General features: G+C 46.0%; 1 protein-coding gene across 1 annotated transcript; it reads left to right on the forward strand.

Annotated features, from left to right (window-relative positions):
• Window positions 1-816: 816 nt before the first annotated feature.
• On the forward strand, window positions 817-16,203 carry LOC144158805 (chitin deacetylase 7-like). The gene is made up of 6 exons (XM_077689953.1): window positions 817-973; window positions 6,140-6,238; window positions 10,208-10,505; window positions 11,951-12,136; window positions 13,408-13,653; window positions 14,859-16,203. Exons 1-6 carry the CDS (start codon window positions 868-870, stop codon window positions 15,220-15,222), a joined length of 1,299 nt encoding a protein of 432 aa, XP_077546079.1. The 5' UTR covers window positions 817-867; the 3' UTR covers window positions 15,223-16,203.
• Window positions 16,204-17,909: the final 1,706 nt, after the last annotated feature.

Raw genomic sequence — 17,909 nt, forward strand, 5'->3', positions numbered from 1 at the left:
ACAAGAATCCCCTCTTTGAATACGGACCTGGATTAGTAATCCCCTTCCTTCCATCCCTCTCTCCGCCGTACAGAATACGCCCTCCCTGCTCCAAGAAAAGATTAAATTCAAGATTCAAAGGTACAAATATTGAAAAAAAGAAACCAACGAGCGTTCCAAACTAAATGAATCCGGGTGGTGCCGCTTAGTTACGTATACTTTGCCTGAAATGTACCTACAGTTTTCTTTTTGCTAAACAACGGGGAGATGTACGACAAGCGCCAGCAGTTCACAAGTTTCGAGCTCTATTGACTACATAAACCACTTGGCTTTCGAAGTCTCTGGGTTTAGTCGCAAAGACAGCAGCCACGACAGAACGCCATGTGGGTCTACTTGGGTCAAGTAGCGAGCTACGACGCCACGGCGAGCCCCAAAAGTGCTGAGGCAGAACAATATGAAGCCACTCGAACCTGCCCACAAACCGAACAAACATCTATTTCGTCTCAACACAGTAATTCGCATGCGCATTTAGCAGTCCTACGTTGCTGCTTATCAATGCATAGCTCGAAAGCCATTGACTGCATCTTGTGTGCTCAGTCTGATGACCTGAATTGCACTGGGGTTCCATTTGATATCAAAGTCCACAAACATAATGCAAAAAGGCTGCAGTTTATTGAGGAAGTTGTAAGAATTTCTGGCACACCGCATTGTCAAACGGCCGAGATAAGGCGCGAACAAAGGTGTTTATCGGGTTAATGTCTGGAGAGCGGCTTTATTTGATTTTTCAGGTCTTCTTCACAATTTTTCACGTCAGAAACGTAATATAAAAGCGAGCTCACCGGACTCAATTGCTAGCGGACGACGCTTACAATTTCATTAGTCAACACCATGCGTCTCATCTCCCGCAGCGGGATTTTATTTCAGTGCGTGGCAGTTTTCTGCCTGTACGGATGGCAGGAAGCAAAAGCGATGACGTCCTCGGGAACTCCATCTGGTAAGCAAATATACCTTCTGCGTAAAAAGTCCTTTGCTATGTCTTTACCGCGATTGCGGAGGGTGGGTTATTTTATGGGCTACTTTTCTTCCCCGTGCATCTATCCCCGTGGGGGAGTAGTTAACCACAACAGCGCTAGCGCAGCACAGCAAGATGTGAGTGGAATATTGTTGTTGGCACTTCGGTAGTATCGGGGAATGAGCCCACGCCACCCAGAATGTAGAGCGAGACTCACAAGCAAATGGGAAAAATGCATTTCACTTTATTTTCACAGAAGGTATTCCTAACGCTGAGAAGTATTGCATGCAGTGTAATTTCTGAAAACTGAATACAAGTATGGACAAACAAGTATGCGGCGCACACTAGATGAAAGAAGGCAGCCAAAGACCAAACTGAACATCGAACACAGAGGCAATTAGGACCACCCCTTTGGGTATTTGAACTAACCGGGTGTTATTTTTTTTCTGACATTTCGTACCATCCTTCGCATACTGGAATAATGTTTGACGATCGAAGCTAATATTAGAGCGAAGCTTTTTACACCACACTAACGGCGATGTTGCCTCAAAACGGACGGGACTGAAGGTAACTTTCGCTTACGCTGATTATGATTGTGGTTGAAGTGAATATACCCTGATGCATTATCTTTTCTAAAGCCGAAAGCGAAATTTTTTCAAGGTCTGTAGTCAAACCACAAAATCCAAACCCTCACGCCCAAAACGCGCTTCTTACGGCCAACTTACACAATGGGCTTCCCCAAAGGGACATCGAGCACATCAAGAAAAAAAACGCTTTCGAGGAAGGAACCGATCCTGGGAACCTCGCGTTTTTAAGCTAAGGTCGATTCGATTGCCAAATTCCGTCAATGCAGAACAATTTTGAAGTTTGACTAAGTTTACATGAGAATAAAAGCGCGTGTTAACCATCGTTGTCTTAAGAAAGGGGCCTTGATTTCGCGAAATTTTTGATATTATAGTGATAATTAGTGATGTTTAGAGCTTATTAGTGATTAGTAAAACGTTTTATGGCCGGCGATTGAACAGATCATGCACGCCCATACGGCGTGTTAAAGAAGGAACGTCTCGTTGAACGTTGAAATAATGAACGTCTCGTTCAATATTTCTCTTACCATTTCGGTGGACGGCCGCATCGAAGGGCAGACAGAGATACAGAGATACTAAACATTCGGGTTCAGGAAGCCCTTACACCAAACTTTTTTACACCCTTATCGTCTACTAAAGGTGTAGTATAAGTGGAGTAAAGGTGTCGGGAGATAGTTTGTTAGTTTCCAACGTCCTTAACCTGTAGCTTTACACCCTTTTTGTGCGGCGAAAAGGGGTCTTGACTGACAGCAAAACCCTCGCCTGAATTTGTAGGTAGCACACCCCTTTTCTGTAGCAAACAGAGTGTTGACCGACTGCAACACCCGTGACTTTCTCTAGGGTATTAGAAGGTGTAAAATGGGTGTTCAGATGCAAAAGAAACAGCGGGTGGGGGGGTACACTTAGCTTCTTCCGGTTATGCTGCGTTTTGAACCCTCTGCTTAATGCTCATCTGCAATAAACGAGATATAAATCCGGTCAGTGATATCTGTATTTAAGGAGAATCTTTCCTCATGTATCCCCATTGAAGCACCCAAGCTTTTAATGCGAAATTATTGGCACAGCCAATCGATTCCGCAACAGCTCAAAAACGAGCTCCGCACTGGTTACTGTCCTTGCCGTCAATCCCGCCATAGCACGAAACCAGATGCGGGTGTTCGGGCCCAGAGTAGAGTAAGAGGAGGCTTGTGTGTGTCTCTCGGTGCCGGCATCGGTATTGGTGTTGTCATTTAGGCCCCTTCTGGCATTACACTAATTGCTTACGCTCTGCGAACCTCATCATTACGCTACAATATTTCAAAGGGTTCTTAGAACGTGCACGACATATATAGGAGGGAAAAGTAGAGAGATGTCCTGTGCTTCGGCAGGAAGATTCGAGGAAGATTCGAGGAAGGGAAAGCCGGTGCACAAGGGAAGGGGGTGTTTGTGGCCTGTGACATTTTGAAGGCGGACAGGTCGAGCAAAAACAGGTGGGCTTCTTACTGTAAATTTGGTAGTGCGCTGAAACAACTTTCACCATAACTCGCTTAGTGTGCGGGTATTTTTGATAATGTTGCATTATGTTTTCGAGCAGCAAGCACTTTTTTCAACGATGGGTATACATTTATAATAGGCGTCTCATACTGAAGAATAAAATTGATACACTTCTACGTAGAAAAGAACCCTGCGAGAAAATGCATTTATCACAGCCTGAGAATGACGCCCCTCCAATAGATCTCTACGGTGCCAATGTTTCGTGCCAAAAGATTTAACCGATGTATCTGATGTACTTTGGTCGCTTCTTTTATAATCAAGAACCGGACTGCAAAGAAGAATAAATGTAATGCGCAACAGTAAAGTCGTGACTCGCACAAGCCCACGGGAGTATGCGTCTGCGTCAGTTGTTTTTTAGAACATGATCAGCGGCACATGCACAGATAGAAAGCCTTAATGACATCTCCATGTTACGAACGAGTAGTGATGGGCATCCTCGATTGACCAGTGCAGGACGGTCCGCGGGCAGTCCGAAGACTGCCCTCCGACAGGTACTTCCATGGGAATACATGGGAAAATCGAGCGCCGGAGTGTGTCGCGGAGAGTCCGCGGATGAACCGGGACAGATAATCGAGGACGCCCGATACGCCGTTCCGATCTTTCTGCAGGAGTGCACGCAGTGCTTAAAGTATAGCTAGGATGTCCAAAATCTGTTAAAACGAGTGAAAATGACTGCAATGTAAATTCAAATTAGATTTACTCTGAATTATCTTCAGTGTTGTGGTACCCAACAAGCGATAAAAACAACTTACCAGTTTGTTTTCAATAAGTGCGTTAAAAACTGAACTTTCCTCAGAAAGCTGTCACACCGATGTCTTAACTACATATCTTGCTGTATATGTTGCTCCCATGACTGGCCTTTTACACACAAATTTTAAACAAACTACCCACGTTTCATACTTTAAACTTCCCTATACCCTGGATGGTCTTACAACCATAGACCAGAGTCAAAACTAAAAGACACAAAAATTAACCACAATGCTGAGCCTAAAACTTCTGCTTCTGGCCATAACTTGCCCTCTCTGAGTCAACTTCCAAATAACATATACGTTCGATGAGGAATTTTGAAGACTTGTGCCTAAGCTAAGCTGTTCTTCGTCGAACAACTTGTGCCTAAGCTGTTCTTCGTCGACGATTCTATGGGACGGAATGCGGTAACACGGCCACAGCAATGCATAACTTAGCGATGGGAAGAGCGAGAGCCAAATACACTGCAGTAAGTTTACAATGCTCGACCGAGATGCTATATTAGCAAAGCCTTTGCAAACTGCTAACTCTGGCGGCAACGCTTGTACTTGTGAATATTGTTGAGCAAGAGGAAAAAAATAAGAACAGTTGACGCATGACATCAAGATAATGGTATAGTTGGATTTTTTAAAATAAATGTGCATAGCGCGCCGCCCCTGTTGGCAGTGTTCCAAGTTCAAAAGCAAAAACAGGTTTCATTAGAATGCGATGGCAGCTCCGCTGGTCCCATCGGCGATCGCGACGTTAGGCCAGTGGAAATGGGCTCGTTTTTCTTATTAATACTCACCCTGCAGAACAAAAAAGAGAATAGAGTGCCTTGAAAAATGAGCGACATCACCGAGGCAAAACGGGCGCTTTGCAAAGCAGAGCTTGCCTCCATCACATTCGTTCGTCAGAGTTGCCGCCATCAACATGCCCCCTTTGTGGGGACCTCGACCCACTAAGTCCCTCCTTAAGAGATGGCCCCCAAGACCCCCTCCCTTAGTCACAAGCAGCGGGCATTGAATGGAGGCGTTGGGTAGCTATGACTACCTTATACTGGAATTTCCGGTGGAAAGAGAGACCGAAATTGCCTTCATGTTTGGCCCAGTGGCCATCGGGCTTCTCTGACCACTGGCTTGAGTAAAGATTCAGAGCGCAGCTCTTAGCGTCCGCTCCAGTCGTATCGCGTCATTTTTTGCCGTCGGCCTTGTTGCAACCGAACGAACGAAGAGGACAGTGAGATAGAGTGAGCAGGAAAGCGGGGAAACAAAATCATGGGCAAAGTGTGAGGGGTAGTGGGCATGCATAGTGTCACTAGATAAGGTTATCCAGTGACACTAGGCATGCCAAGGCCGAGCAAGACTTGCTTCTCCGCGGCGACCCACTACGAGGTAACGCCAGAGTAGCGGGCGGAGTCGTGTGTTCGCCGATAACGCGATCACATCTTGAGACTAAGGAAGTGCTTAGTCTGCAGCTGCAGCTAAACGAGCTTCCCAGGCAGCGCTCAGCGCTGCCGGCGCCAGAATCCCAAAGTGCGCGTCACCGTAACAGCAGCAATTGGCCTGCGCCCTCTGCAGTCCGCGGTGCACTCCAATTTCGCAGTTTGGAGCATCGTAATATAGGGCCAATTTTTTTGTCTCTGTCTCTTCGGATGTCACTAAATGCATGAGCCTTGAGCGCTCCTTGATTCTGACATGCATTCGATCAACTAGATTGACTGGCTAAAAATCTATACCATCGTGATGAACATCGTCACAATACTTTTTATGCCCTTAAGTGTCCCTCCAAGGTTATTTTAAAATGTCTACTACCCTGACAGGTTACAGCATTGCCTGTGGTAACTGCATAAAATTTCTACACTACTGTGAAATGTTTCTATAACCCGTCAATTTCCTAAAGTAGGCGTTTTAATGTGTGCAGAGAGCAAGTCGAGCGGCTCAGAGAACTGCATCGTTACATAGCTTTTTTTTCGGACAGGACCTGGTTAAACCCAATTATCAATATTTTGGAAAATTTGCCTGAAGAATTTCTTATTGATGAAGAACACGTCACTCGGGGACAGACAACGAGGCTATTAAAATATCGGCTGCAGTTTTGTATTAGCTTTGAAAATGCAGTATCAGAATCGTAGTGACAACAATTAAGAACGTGCTGCGAAATTAAGCTTACACGTATTGAATTTCATCGCTCCACCTAAAATACCATATGCAGCAACAGAAGAATCAATTCGTGCGAAAGGTCGGAATGAAGTTACGCGCATTTTCCCAGACGACATAACCTACAGCATTAAATTATCTTACAGGTTCCACTTCAGCTGAAACCACAACAATGAAATTGCAAATCGGCACCACTACCGAAAACAGCACAACTACGTTGCCTGGCACTCCTGGGACAGCTAATGGTACGCACAACTTTGGTTTTCTGCATGTTCATTGGTAACCGTGAAAGAATTGTCCTCGGTGGATAAGGGGAATGCCACAATTTCTGCACATATATGTCAGTCGCTCCGCGTTCTGCCACGGTATTTCGATTAATCACACCGAAAAAAAAGTCTGGAAACGATCCCTACCTTTCCGGGTGTGGCTGCTTTATGTGCCGTGGTGTATTCGAGCAAAAAAATGCGCGAAATAAAATATCGCTATTTTAAACAAGTTCACGCATCATCTTGCGTTGCTCCAGGCTGAGCTTTATTGTTGCAGAGTTTAAACAATGTTTTTTATAAGTAAGCGCCGTTATCGCTGCAAGTAGGATCATCTTGAGCGGCTTCAGCGAGCGTCTCAATGGCACTTCCCAAATCGCCGTTTCTTGCGAATAGTGTTTCTAAAGTATACTGATTATTATTATTGTTACTGATATTTTTATTAACCCCTTGAGCCCTGGATTTTTTTTTGTTTGCAATAAAAAACTTCTTTCTGTGTGCTTTTTAAACTTTTCGGAGCTGTGAGCCTAGAAACAAAAAATTGAGCTTGTGCTACAAGTAATTAGCCATATACTGGCTTGATATTTAATTTTACCATCAGATAATTAAAGTTTTTGTATAAACAGCAAAATTATGTTTTTGCTTGCTTTCGTAACCTTGGAAAAGTACTGGTTCCTCATACAAAAAATAAAGCTGGTAGTGCATGTATTTTTTTAAATTTACAACCATTTCATTAGACTAGGATTTTGATCCTTCCGGTCACCCTGACGTCCGTCGTGTCTTCACTGCAACGCCTTCCTTTTTCTTGCCCTCACCTCTAGAAGCAAATACAAGAATAGTGGTATCTATCAGAAGAGGCATCCTTGAAGAACTGTTTCCCAAAAAACTGGCTCTTCTGGTTTTTTTCTCGACGTGCTATGGGAAATTAGTGTAATGTTCTCAAAAGAGGGCACCAGGGTGAGCTTTGTTCAATGTAATGGTCATTATCACTGTAAGCAGGATCACTTCGAGCGGCTTCTGGGACCACCGAAATGGCCCTGCCCCAATTGCGGTTTGTTGTAAACGGTGTTTATAAAGGATATTTTATTAATGGTTTTATTTATATCTACCTTATTAAGAAAGGTGTTCTTCTCATAATGTAATTTTAGGACAAAATTTGCTCAATATCGCCGCCTGAAATGTGCTATGGTTAGGGAAATGTGCTGAAGAATTCAAGAATTCTATTAGCATGCTAAGTATCGAAGTAGCAACGTACGTCATCAAAAATCTAATGTACATTGTGTTCAAACGGGTGAAACAAAAAAAAAAACAGGATGAAGAACACGAAGGAAAGGCGGAAAGATCAAAATGATGGCTGTGAGAGGACGCATTCACACTACGCGATGTCTACACGAGCAATTTGAGCACGCTGATACAAACTTAGGAAATCACCTTAACGCTAACAGCGTAAATTTAGGGCTAACAAGGCCAGATAGTTGAGCTTCAAGAAGTGCCATAGATAAAGAAAGAACGACGCAATCAGGAATGGATGAGGACGATGGTATTTAGAGGACACAATTACACGAAAGGGCACGTTTTTTCTTTTGGTGCTGGTTCCACTGCGGTTAACTCTAAAGCGCCTAGATCAACGAGAGCTGTGAAAGTTGTCCCCCACAAATGTACACATCAGAACTTGAACGTGGGCGGGAACAGAAAAAAATTATTACTCTGAGAAATAATGGACGCAGCGGGTGCAGCTAAAACAACCCCATGCCGACAACACTGCAAGCACCCAGATTCGAAAAATGAATACCTGACATATATCGATCTGATGAAAAAAGACACTGGCAGACGAGAAGATGACAATCACGATAGACGTGCTACTACACCTAGATAATCGGAGAGCTTTAAGTAAAAAATTATGTTATCGCGTTCTGCTATCATGCGGAAACAACCTTATGTCCCATTGTGAATTTTCCACCTGACGGAATGTTCCTCAATATATATCCTGGTCCTGTTCAGATACATTCTACCCGCTTTGGTGAAATCCGGAGCGACGGTTTAGTCGTTAGAGAGCTCCGCTTCTCCGCACGTGATCCTTGTTTTGTTTACACCGCTTTTTCCAGAGTGAAAGAAATTCAAAGGGTGTGTTTGTACGAGATTCTGTTGCCCACTGTAGAGTTGGACGTGTTGTAGAATACAGACTACAGCCAGTGCAGGGCGGCAAACGAATGAAACATCGACATGAAGGTGACGAAATTTCTATCCTGGTGCGCGAAAAGATAATGAACGACATGCTGACAGTCCCACTGCTAAAGCTAGACGACTGAATTACTGAGCCGGATAGAAAGCTAAGAACAATCCACCCGGTGTACGAATGACGGGTGAGAAACAAACCGTTCCGGGATTCTGAAGGCCGAGCAAAGTGTACGTTGACGACAGAATGGCACGATACAAAAACACTTTCCTGAACGCGTGCAACGAATCTTCTTTCAAATATTCTATGCCACACCGATGACGACCGTCCCGTCACAAAAATGCACTAAAGAAAAGCCAACGTTACACACGCGGTTCACAAAACTATGATTATGACAAGCAAAGACACACCAAATACGTAAAAAAACGTTTCCGGAGGTCGGAATGGAACGTGGGTCCCTCGCATTATGAATACGACGTCATTCTGATTGCGTCGTTTGTACACGGTTGAAGTAGTAATATTTAAAGCGAAGCTTTCTTGGTATCATTTATAGCGACCGTCCCGTCCCCAAACTCTGTGAACCCCAAGGACCCCAACAACTGCGAATGAATCCCCCACGAGAAAGAACCATCATTATCGTTAGAAAAAGAGGCACTTCTGTTTGTTGTTATGAACAGTTTAATTACCGTTTATTTATTTATTGAGGTCACAAGGAAAAATATTTTTAGAAAACGAATATACCCAGCTCCATTCATGATTCTCAAATTCCCTATCCTTGACCTCACTCGATACCCGTCGTCTGCAGCATCTAGCAAAGGGGTAAAACGTACACTCGTAGTTTTTTCATACTTGTCGTACTTTTGTCATACTCGTACTTTTGTTCATTAGTACTGGTGGCAAAGATTCCGCATAAAATCTACGTAGACATCTGCGTGCACGAGTCAGCCGCTGACATGTGCGCAGTTCACGTGATCGAATAAGAAACCACGACGCGCACTTCATACGAATATGCCTAGTGCGGTCTTCCTATGTTTTTTCGAACTAGCTATGTCCCACCCAGCGCTCTCCTTCGTATCCATATTAACTTCGCAAATTAATAACCTTCACGGTTTTCGGCTAGGAGAGAGAGAGGGGGAGATGTAAACATCTTTAATGGGCAAGTAAGGCCAGCCAGGCTGGGCCCCCGACTTGCTACACCGAATGGGGGTGAAGGTGGGATGAAAATATATGAAAAGAACTCTCACTAACACATCAATACTTAAACACACACATGCACATGAAACGCACACGCACAATCAGGCGACATAGTCATTTGTGTGAGAGTTCATAGCTCACTCACAAGTCCAGTGCTCCGAAGGAACGTTAAGAGCGCTTTTGTTGCGTGACTTGCCATGCCGGTTATGAGCCAGGGCCCAAGGAGGTGCCTCGAAGAGATCTAGGCGGTCGCGGGAAGGCCCAAAGAAAGCTTACCCGTGGTACGCTCAAGTTTGTAGCGAGGACATTTGCACAGAACATGTTTCAGGTCCTCGCGAACTGTACAGGTAGGGCACAGAGGTGCGGTTGCCTGGCGAACTTAAAAAAGGAAATGCTTAGTGTAAGCCACATTGAGTCGATAATTGCATATAGGTTATGGTAGTTATGACGAATAAAAGGATTGAAATATCTTTTTTTATCTTCGGCTGTCATACCTAACCACCTCTCGAGAGCAACTCACAAGTTGTCTTTGAGTCGTGTTTTGGTCGCATTCAAACATGCCTTCCCTGCTCCACTTCAAGCTTCAGAATGCAACGACAAAATCTGCAAGCGTCCTCGTTGCGTCTGCGAAAGCGAAGAGCCTCCCGCCGGTCTGCAAGCGAAAGAGATGCCCCAGTTCGTGACGCTGACGTTCGACGGTGCGGTCAACGCCGGCAACATGGCCTTCTACCGGGAACTATTGATCAGCTCGGGAAGGAAGAACAAGCAAGATAAATGCGGCATCAAAGCAACTTTCTTCGTTTCCGCTGAATACCTCGACTACGAAGCCGTCAACGAGCTACACTCCTGGGGCAATGAGATCGCTGTGAAGTCTATTAGGTAAGCGCAATTCGCTAACCAGAATTTGTAGTCGCGGCAGTGGTGATAAGGAGAAGAGGATGACTCATGATTTTTAGCAGCATTTACACACTACTGCCAAGGCCTACCCTCCTAAAGAGGGCATCAGGGCACACGCATCTACACCATAATAATTTCGTAAGAACGTGAGCAGCTTTTGTGTGTACCTTTCTTTGAAACACTCATAAGGTTTTTTTTTATTTTCTCCAACAAGTCCCCCGGCCACCTATTCCAATGTCAGTACTACAAATGCTTGACGAGATACTTTTATTATACGGTATTGCACACGTTGCCCGACTGCCACCTTTTTGTTAATTTGGTGCGCTGTTAAAAGATGTGGGGAGTCGACTCAAGTGAGCAAACACCCCACCGAATTTACAGGGAACAGGTTACGAAGGGGGTGGCCGTCTGATCTGCGGCTTTCGCCGACCAGAGCGGTAAGAATGACTCAGAGCCTTGAACGGAACAACAAAAGAAAGACATTTTTGGACAGGAAAAAAACCGTACAAGCACGAGGACATGAACGTAAACGGGTGGTAACTTAGAATAAATACCAATGCGGGAAACCGTTCAAAATTAGACAGTATGATACAATCAGGAGCGTTAACAAATAGATACTACGAAGTAGAGCAGTTAACTAAAAATAAAAGGAACAGTTCTATGCATATGAGATACAGAGTCTCGCAATATTCATGGACCGGGCCGGATGATGCACCGCTGTCGGAGGCGATTCGGCTACCTGGGAAGCGTGGCTTCGTTGTAGGCCAGGCCGTTCGAGAAGATCACGGAGGTTCGAGGCCCGGGAGTACGTTGGAGTCCTCCAGGGCGCGGGTCGCCGAGGGTGTGGTGCACAAACTGGCAGATGCCGTTGTGACAATCACGACGTCCAAACGTAGCTGATTAGCTTAGGCGCGGCTTCTCTTTTTATAACTGTGCCGGCGCGGAGAGAGAGGGCACAACACACAACGCGCCCGCCGTCGTCGAGCTAACAACTGGCCTCTTTCTCCCTTCGGGAATCATCGGTGCGCCTTAGCACTGGCAAAGCTACGCTCGCCCCCTCGAAAGTGCTCGAAGCTTCGACGAAACCCGAGCGGCAGAGCTTTTATTTTGGTATTTTTTTCTTGCCGCCAAGCCGGCGAGTGGTCGGGTTACCGCCACTTTGTTCGAGAGAGTTCCAGTGTTTTCTCGGGGGGAATAGAACCGAACTGAATGAATCGGACGACTGTAACCAGAATTAGGCGCTGTAGAATATTATGAAAAGACTATACGGTACATGTAGACGTCGTACGCTCGAATTTCAGACACCGAACCTGACACATTCTGCTCCTTTATTGCAGCTACGGTCGTAAATGCAACCGCATTTACATTGAGGGTAACACCATATACCATAAAAGTGCGAACGACGTTTTGCCTCATTTCTTTCACAGCCACCGACCAGACCTATCGTACTGGCAGAACCTCACCAGCACCATGTGGGAACGGGAGGTCCTTGACCAGCGGACCATGCTGACGGCCTTCGCCAAAGTGCCAGCCTCTAACGTCACCGGTTTCAGGGGACCGTTCCTCTACACTGGTGGGGACAAAGGATTCAGCATGCTGCACAGGAACTTCCGGTTGGTGCATGAGAACAAAACTCGCTAGCAAAAAATATATTGCGAGGTTTAAATGCTCGCAGTGCACTACATGTCATTCAATTGGTACTCCTAAACATGGCCTTGTACTTTCTGAAGTGTTGTGTATCGTCGCAGCGCCCTAGTCACCCAAGGGCCTACCTATTATTTGGAAAAAGCTATAGTGAGCCTCTCCCCGACAAGGAAAGCATTGAGAGTGCCGTGAACCTTCGGTTTTAATTGCATGGGCGCAATCATATGTTTCGTCAAGGAACAGGCAAACCTTACCTAATCTATATACTGAGAAGAAGGCATATCTAGTCGTTGTATATAAAATACTGCATAAATTCAGACATACGTATGTATCTCCAAATTTCTGAAACGTATTTTACGAAATGAAACTAGAGTGTGCCCAATACAAATAAAAGTAGAGACAACGGTGTTTGCAATCCGAAAATAATATAGAAGTGTCAAAGGTAGCTCATTTGTCACTGTCTTCATGATCACGTGCTCTGTTTTACCTATCTTTTACAAGCGCTCCGAGTATTGCGTTTTCACGAAGATTTTTATTTCTCCGAGATACCTACCTAAGGCGCTGCAACGTTCAGGGTTTTTTTTTTTAAAGAGTGGAAAGTAAAGATAAATTACCGAATGCTATTTGTACAAGAAACTCACGATGCAAGTAATCCAAATAATCAAGCCCCTCAACGACATTGTACGTAGCCAGTAACTAAGAGTTACAAGAACCAGTGAGGGCACCTCATCATTATGAGGAGCACCACCATAGTGCACTTGAAGAGAAGTTAAACAAAAGCAAGAACCCGCTCTTCCTCAAACTCTAGTCGATTTGCCTCTAACTCGAAGTGATAGGAAACTCCCCTAGGCTGTATATGTGGCCGCGCAGCTCCAGAGGACAGTTAAGGACAGATCAATCCTTATTAAAAGTGAACCCATTTTTTCCTCCTAAACAAGCTTCTCGCATCACTAATCACCGAAACAGTGCGCGTTTCGCGGATCGAGGGTGGGGGACAACAGGTTAGAAGAGTTGGAACAACGGAGCTCAGTTTTAAGGATTGGCTTTCTTACAAATTACTATAATCCTGTTATCGTGGCTTCGGCAGATCAACTCCAATGCAGCGGCGTAAAATATTTACGCAATCCTAGTTGACCTTAACTCCTCCTGATGAGCCTGGTGAGAAGACATGTTGTGATGGGCTTATCTTGAAACATTGTGCATCCGCTAATTCCTGACGATCTTCATGCATGGCATGCAGGTACGACAGCTCGCTCGTCCACCAACGGGTCCGAGGAGAGCGCCCACTTTACCCGTACACCATGAACTTCGGCTTCCGACGCAGCTGCACCGTGGAACCGTGTCCCAAGGGCACCTACTCAGGACTCTGGGTGCTGCCCATGAACGTGTTCTTCCCAGAGGCCGCAGGGAATGTTTTCCCATGCGCGATGGCCGACGCCTGTGTACCGCAGCCGGAGACAGCCAATGACACCTTCACCTACCTCAAGTACGCACGCGTAGTAGGGAAGGGCACCTAGTAGACGTTATATGCGAGTTTTGTCGCAACAAATAGCATGTACGCACAACCATGCATGCATAAGCTTTTAAAAGTTTCTTCTCCGGAACGGACCACATGACCCATTTTTCTAGAACAATGGTTAGGTAGAAACTCGCGTGCACACAGGAAAAATACTAAGGGCCGCAGTAAATATAGGAACCACAGTGCCATTTTCTATTACCAGTTTATGAGTTCGAGTCGAGCTTACGCTTCGTAAATGAGTCGCTATGTGGCTGCTGCGGCCTTCCACAATAATTGTGATTTGGCGTGGTTTGGCAACGGACACAAGGGAACGGGAGGCATACCAAACCAGACGTACTTCTAAAACAGGTGGCATACCGCCTGGTTTGTATCCATTACTGCAATTCTGCCTTCAATAACAGATACAACTACTAAGTGCGGGCTTGTGGGTACATGCTGACATTATACAACAGCGCTCGGACAAGACAGAATCAGTGACATACTGGGCGCTGAGTAACAACGACGAGTTGGTTTCGCAGAGACAAAAGGTATGCCCTAAAAAAGAAACACAAAGCAGTAAATGAGAAGATAAAGATAACGACGTTAAAGACAAACTTTTATCTACACTGAGGTAAGACGCGCTATGATGGAGGTCATTATACGACATGTGTGTGCTTTCTTCTAGCAACTGAATATATGGCGCGCTCACATACGAGTCTTGTCGCTTTTGAAATACGTGAGCTTCGATCTTTCACGCGCACGGTTCTTTGTATTCTTGAAGCACACGTGTCAATCGATGACTGATATTTTCGCGCATGTTCACTCAGGGAAGATATTAGTCGGTTTTGAATCTCGTTATCTTTATCTCCACATTTGCCCTTTTGTTTTTCTTCCCGAGGGTATATGATCCGCCACAGCAAAGTAAAACCGTTGGTGTTAGTTACCGCACCATCTGTGAACTTCTTCTCCCACTCCAAGCACTGTTGTCTTATATGAGAAACCGAACCATGCAGATCGGGGGGTGGTATCGCGTTAACAACATGTACCAAACAAAGCGAGCTTCTTGGTATGTATTTAAGTTCTGTAGAAAAATTTGGGTCGTAAAGATAAGTACGCTAATTTTGTTAGTACGTCGCTATACCTTGATACGAACTGTGCTCTAAGAATTGCTTGTTTTCTGCCCGTTTACGCAGGTCAAACTTCGACGCATTCTACACTACCAATCGGGCCCCCTTCCCTATCTTTCTTCACGAGGCGTATCTGCGACACCCCGAGCGCAAGGCGGGCTACCTGCAGTTTGTCGACTGGCTGCTGCAAAAGGATGACGTATACTTCGTGACGGCGTCCGAGGTCCTACGTTTCATGGAGGACCCAAAGCCACTCAGTGCTTACGCCAAGCGCACTTGTACGGAACGCAGCAACCGTGGACCGAGCACCTGTCCCGCGCCGAATGGATGCACGTACAAAAACACTCCAGCCGGAGGCGAGCGCTTCATGAAGACCTGCTCAGAGTGTCCCGAAAACTACCCGTGGGTGAACAACCCGCTCGGAAATTGATTTAAATGTCATGACTAGCGTTGTTTCATGTCTTTCGCGTTATATTTAAAATCTAATATTGGAAGTACGTTTCCGTGTGAACGTATAAAATCAAAAATTTCAGATTGCGGAACTAATTTTGAAACCGCGAAGCATGAAGCACGCACACATACACATCATGCATGTAAGTGTCAAGTGCATGAATAAATATAAACATATTGCAGCAACGCGCCACGGTGGTTTATTGTCTAAGGCGTTGCGCTGATCAGCCCAAGGGCGCCAGATCGATTGCCGGCCTAGGTAGCCTCTTGTCTGATTTAGGCGAAAAGCGAACACGCTCGTGTCTTGATTTCGGCGCCCATTTAGGGTCGCCAGGTAAATCATAATCTGTATACCTTATTACGTCGTCCCAAATCGCAAGGGTGCAGATTGTGTGCCTTAAACCCGCTAATGTCCCTAAAATGATTACAACTGCCTCAGCTATCTGAATACATTTCATCTCTTGTTACTCAGAATACAGCAGGACGAATTCGCGCAACCCCAAAGCTAAACCAGTTTCAGAATATTCCACCTCGCATGTTGGCGCAATGCAGTTCAAATTTTGCCTCTGGGAATTCGGTCCCACCAGTCTGCGTACCATCGGCTATCAGTCTGAATCCGATGGTCCTCGAAATCTCGCGGGCGCTGTCAGCTCGAGAAGGGCGCTGTGAGGACTTAGGTAGAGAGGCAACAGGAAAAGATTAGCAGAAGTGTCCGATAACTGGAGCAGCAGAATAGCATCGCCCTGACCTATTTTACCGAGTGCGCTGACAACGGGATAACGAGAGGGCACCACAAGTGTTCTGTGTGAAATAGCATGAATGACTGCCACAAAGCAGCCCATCATAAAGCGCGCCATTTATTGTCACGTAATCCCTACGCTTTGGGCTTCATAAAAAAGTAGAGGAATTTTGGTAACGCGTTGGCGTGTTTTGAAAGCTCAATAAAACTCTTTTCTGTCTCCCTCTGTCTGTCTGTCTCTGTCTCTCTCTAAGCCAATACATGCGTAACCCTGGCAGCATTCGTAAATCGTTTTACCAAACGCGGCGTTGCTGCGGGTACTCTAGAAAAGTGGTACGTAAAGATACGCCTAGAAGTAAAGAGAGCACAGGAGCAGTGGGCGAATTGCATCGCTGCGCCGCGTAGGAGCGCCGTCGGGACCCAAAAAGCGGCGTTATGTCCACGATCGGCTTGTGGTTCTGTCGGTGCGTTCGCATTGCTCCCACTCCGCTATCAGATAAGAATTAACGTTGCTCAGCGGACGTGACCGACTGGGCGTAACTGTTCGCAGCACAGGAGAGAGAGAAGGCTCTCCACAAGAAATATGATAAGCTAGAAGGCACTCTGCACAAAGATACTGCACTGCATCAAGGACACAAAAGAAAATCTGTGATATGTGTAGTCATGGACAATACGATATGTATTGTGACAGCCTGCATGGTTACCACCAAATACCCGCAGGTCGGAGAGGCGGCAATAGCCCTCGCCATGGCCACCGGAAAGGCAGAAAGAATAATTAGCGATTCGAAAACAACAATCCCAAACTTTCTATGAGGCTACCCCTCGACATTATTAGAGACATAACACGAAACGCCGAAACCAAATCCGAATCCAAATCCGAAGGCAACTCCTACCGTACCACACCTTTGCGTACAACGCGGTTATCCAGGAAATCACACAGGTTACACCGTTCGTGCTTGTCTACGGAAGACGGCCGACTATGATTCATGACACCATGCTTCCCCTGGTGAAAGAAGATGACCCCAACGCCGACGTCCAAGGATACCTTCAGCGTGCTGAGGAGGCCCGCCAGCTCGCTGGAGTTCGCACAACAGACCAGCAGCTGGTGGCTTTCAGACGCTACAACCTCCGACGCCGAGACGCCGAGTACCGCCCAGAGGATCATGTGTGGGTTTGGACTGTCATCCGACGACGTGGACTCAGTGAGAAACTTCTACGAAGGTATTTCGGACCCTACCGGATTCTACAACGGGTTGGCAACCTTACCTACGAGGTGATCCCCGATGTTGATCCCGGAACATCATGACGACGCACGCGTCCTGGAGTCGTCCACGTGGTTCGCTCAAAACCTTTTTCCGCACGATGACGGAATTCTATTTTTTATTTGTTCAGGACTGTCGCTTGTGTTAGCATCGTGTCGATGCCCCCTTAGAGGGGGGGCCAATGCCGAGAACCATGCATTGGGTTCGTTTATTTGTGTTTTGCTTTTGCCGCCCGGCTGCGCCGGCCTCTGTTATCGCTGTTGTCTCTGTGCCAAGGGCGGCGCTTGTTCCGTTCGTTTTTTCTATGCCGCATGTGTTATCTCTTCTGAAAGGGAGAGCGTTACGAACGAATGTGAACAGCCTAGAATAATCTTCGTAGGTCTACAGTGTTCTCGGTACAATTGGACTATTCCAGAAACCCTCGCGCCGAGTGATAAATTCCTGCTGAGCAGATTCCGCGGCATTCTAATCGCCGAAACCAGTCTACGCACGTCCCTTTGTTGACTGCTGTTTCGCCGCCAGTGTATTCTTTGAGTTGTTAGGGGAGCACAAGTTCGCTCCAATAAACTTGTTTTTTTCTTCAAGACAGCTGCGTCGTCTTTGGCAACGTGAATATATGGACTCCAGCGCACACCGAAATGCCTGGAAATAAAGTCGCACATGAGG

Source organism: Haemaphysalis longicornis, unplaced genomic scaffold, assembly GCF_048455015.1.
Source record: "Haemaphysalis longicornis isolate Haplotype H1 unplaced genomic scaffold, Haemaphysalis longicornis Haplotype H1 scaffold_10, whole genome shotgun sequence".
Classification (NCBI taxonomy): Eukaryota; Metazoa; Arthropoda; class Arachnida; order Ixodida; family Ixodidae; genus Haemaphysalis; species Haemaphysalis longicornis.

Excerpts from the sequence above, each read along its gene's own strand:
- LOC144158805 (XM_077689953.1), top strand. The coding sequence starts at position 868 with ATGCGTCTCATCTCCCGCAGCGGGATTTTATTTCAGTGCGTGGCAGTT. Across the intron at positions 10,506-11,950 it reads ATCGCTGTGAAGTCTATTAG|CCACCGACCAGACCTATCGT; the intron begins GTAAGCGCAATT and ends TTTCTTTCACAG. Across the intron at positions 13,654-14,858 it reads GACACCTTCACCTACCTCAA|GTCAAACTTCGACGCATTCT; the intron begins GTACGCACGCGT and ends CCGTTTACGCAG.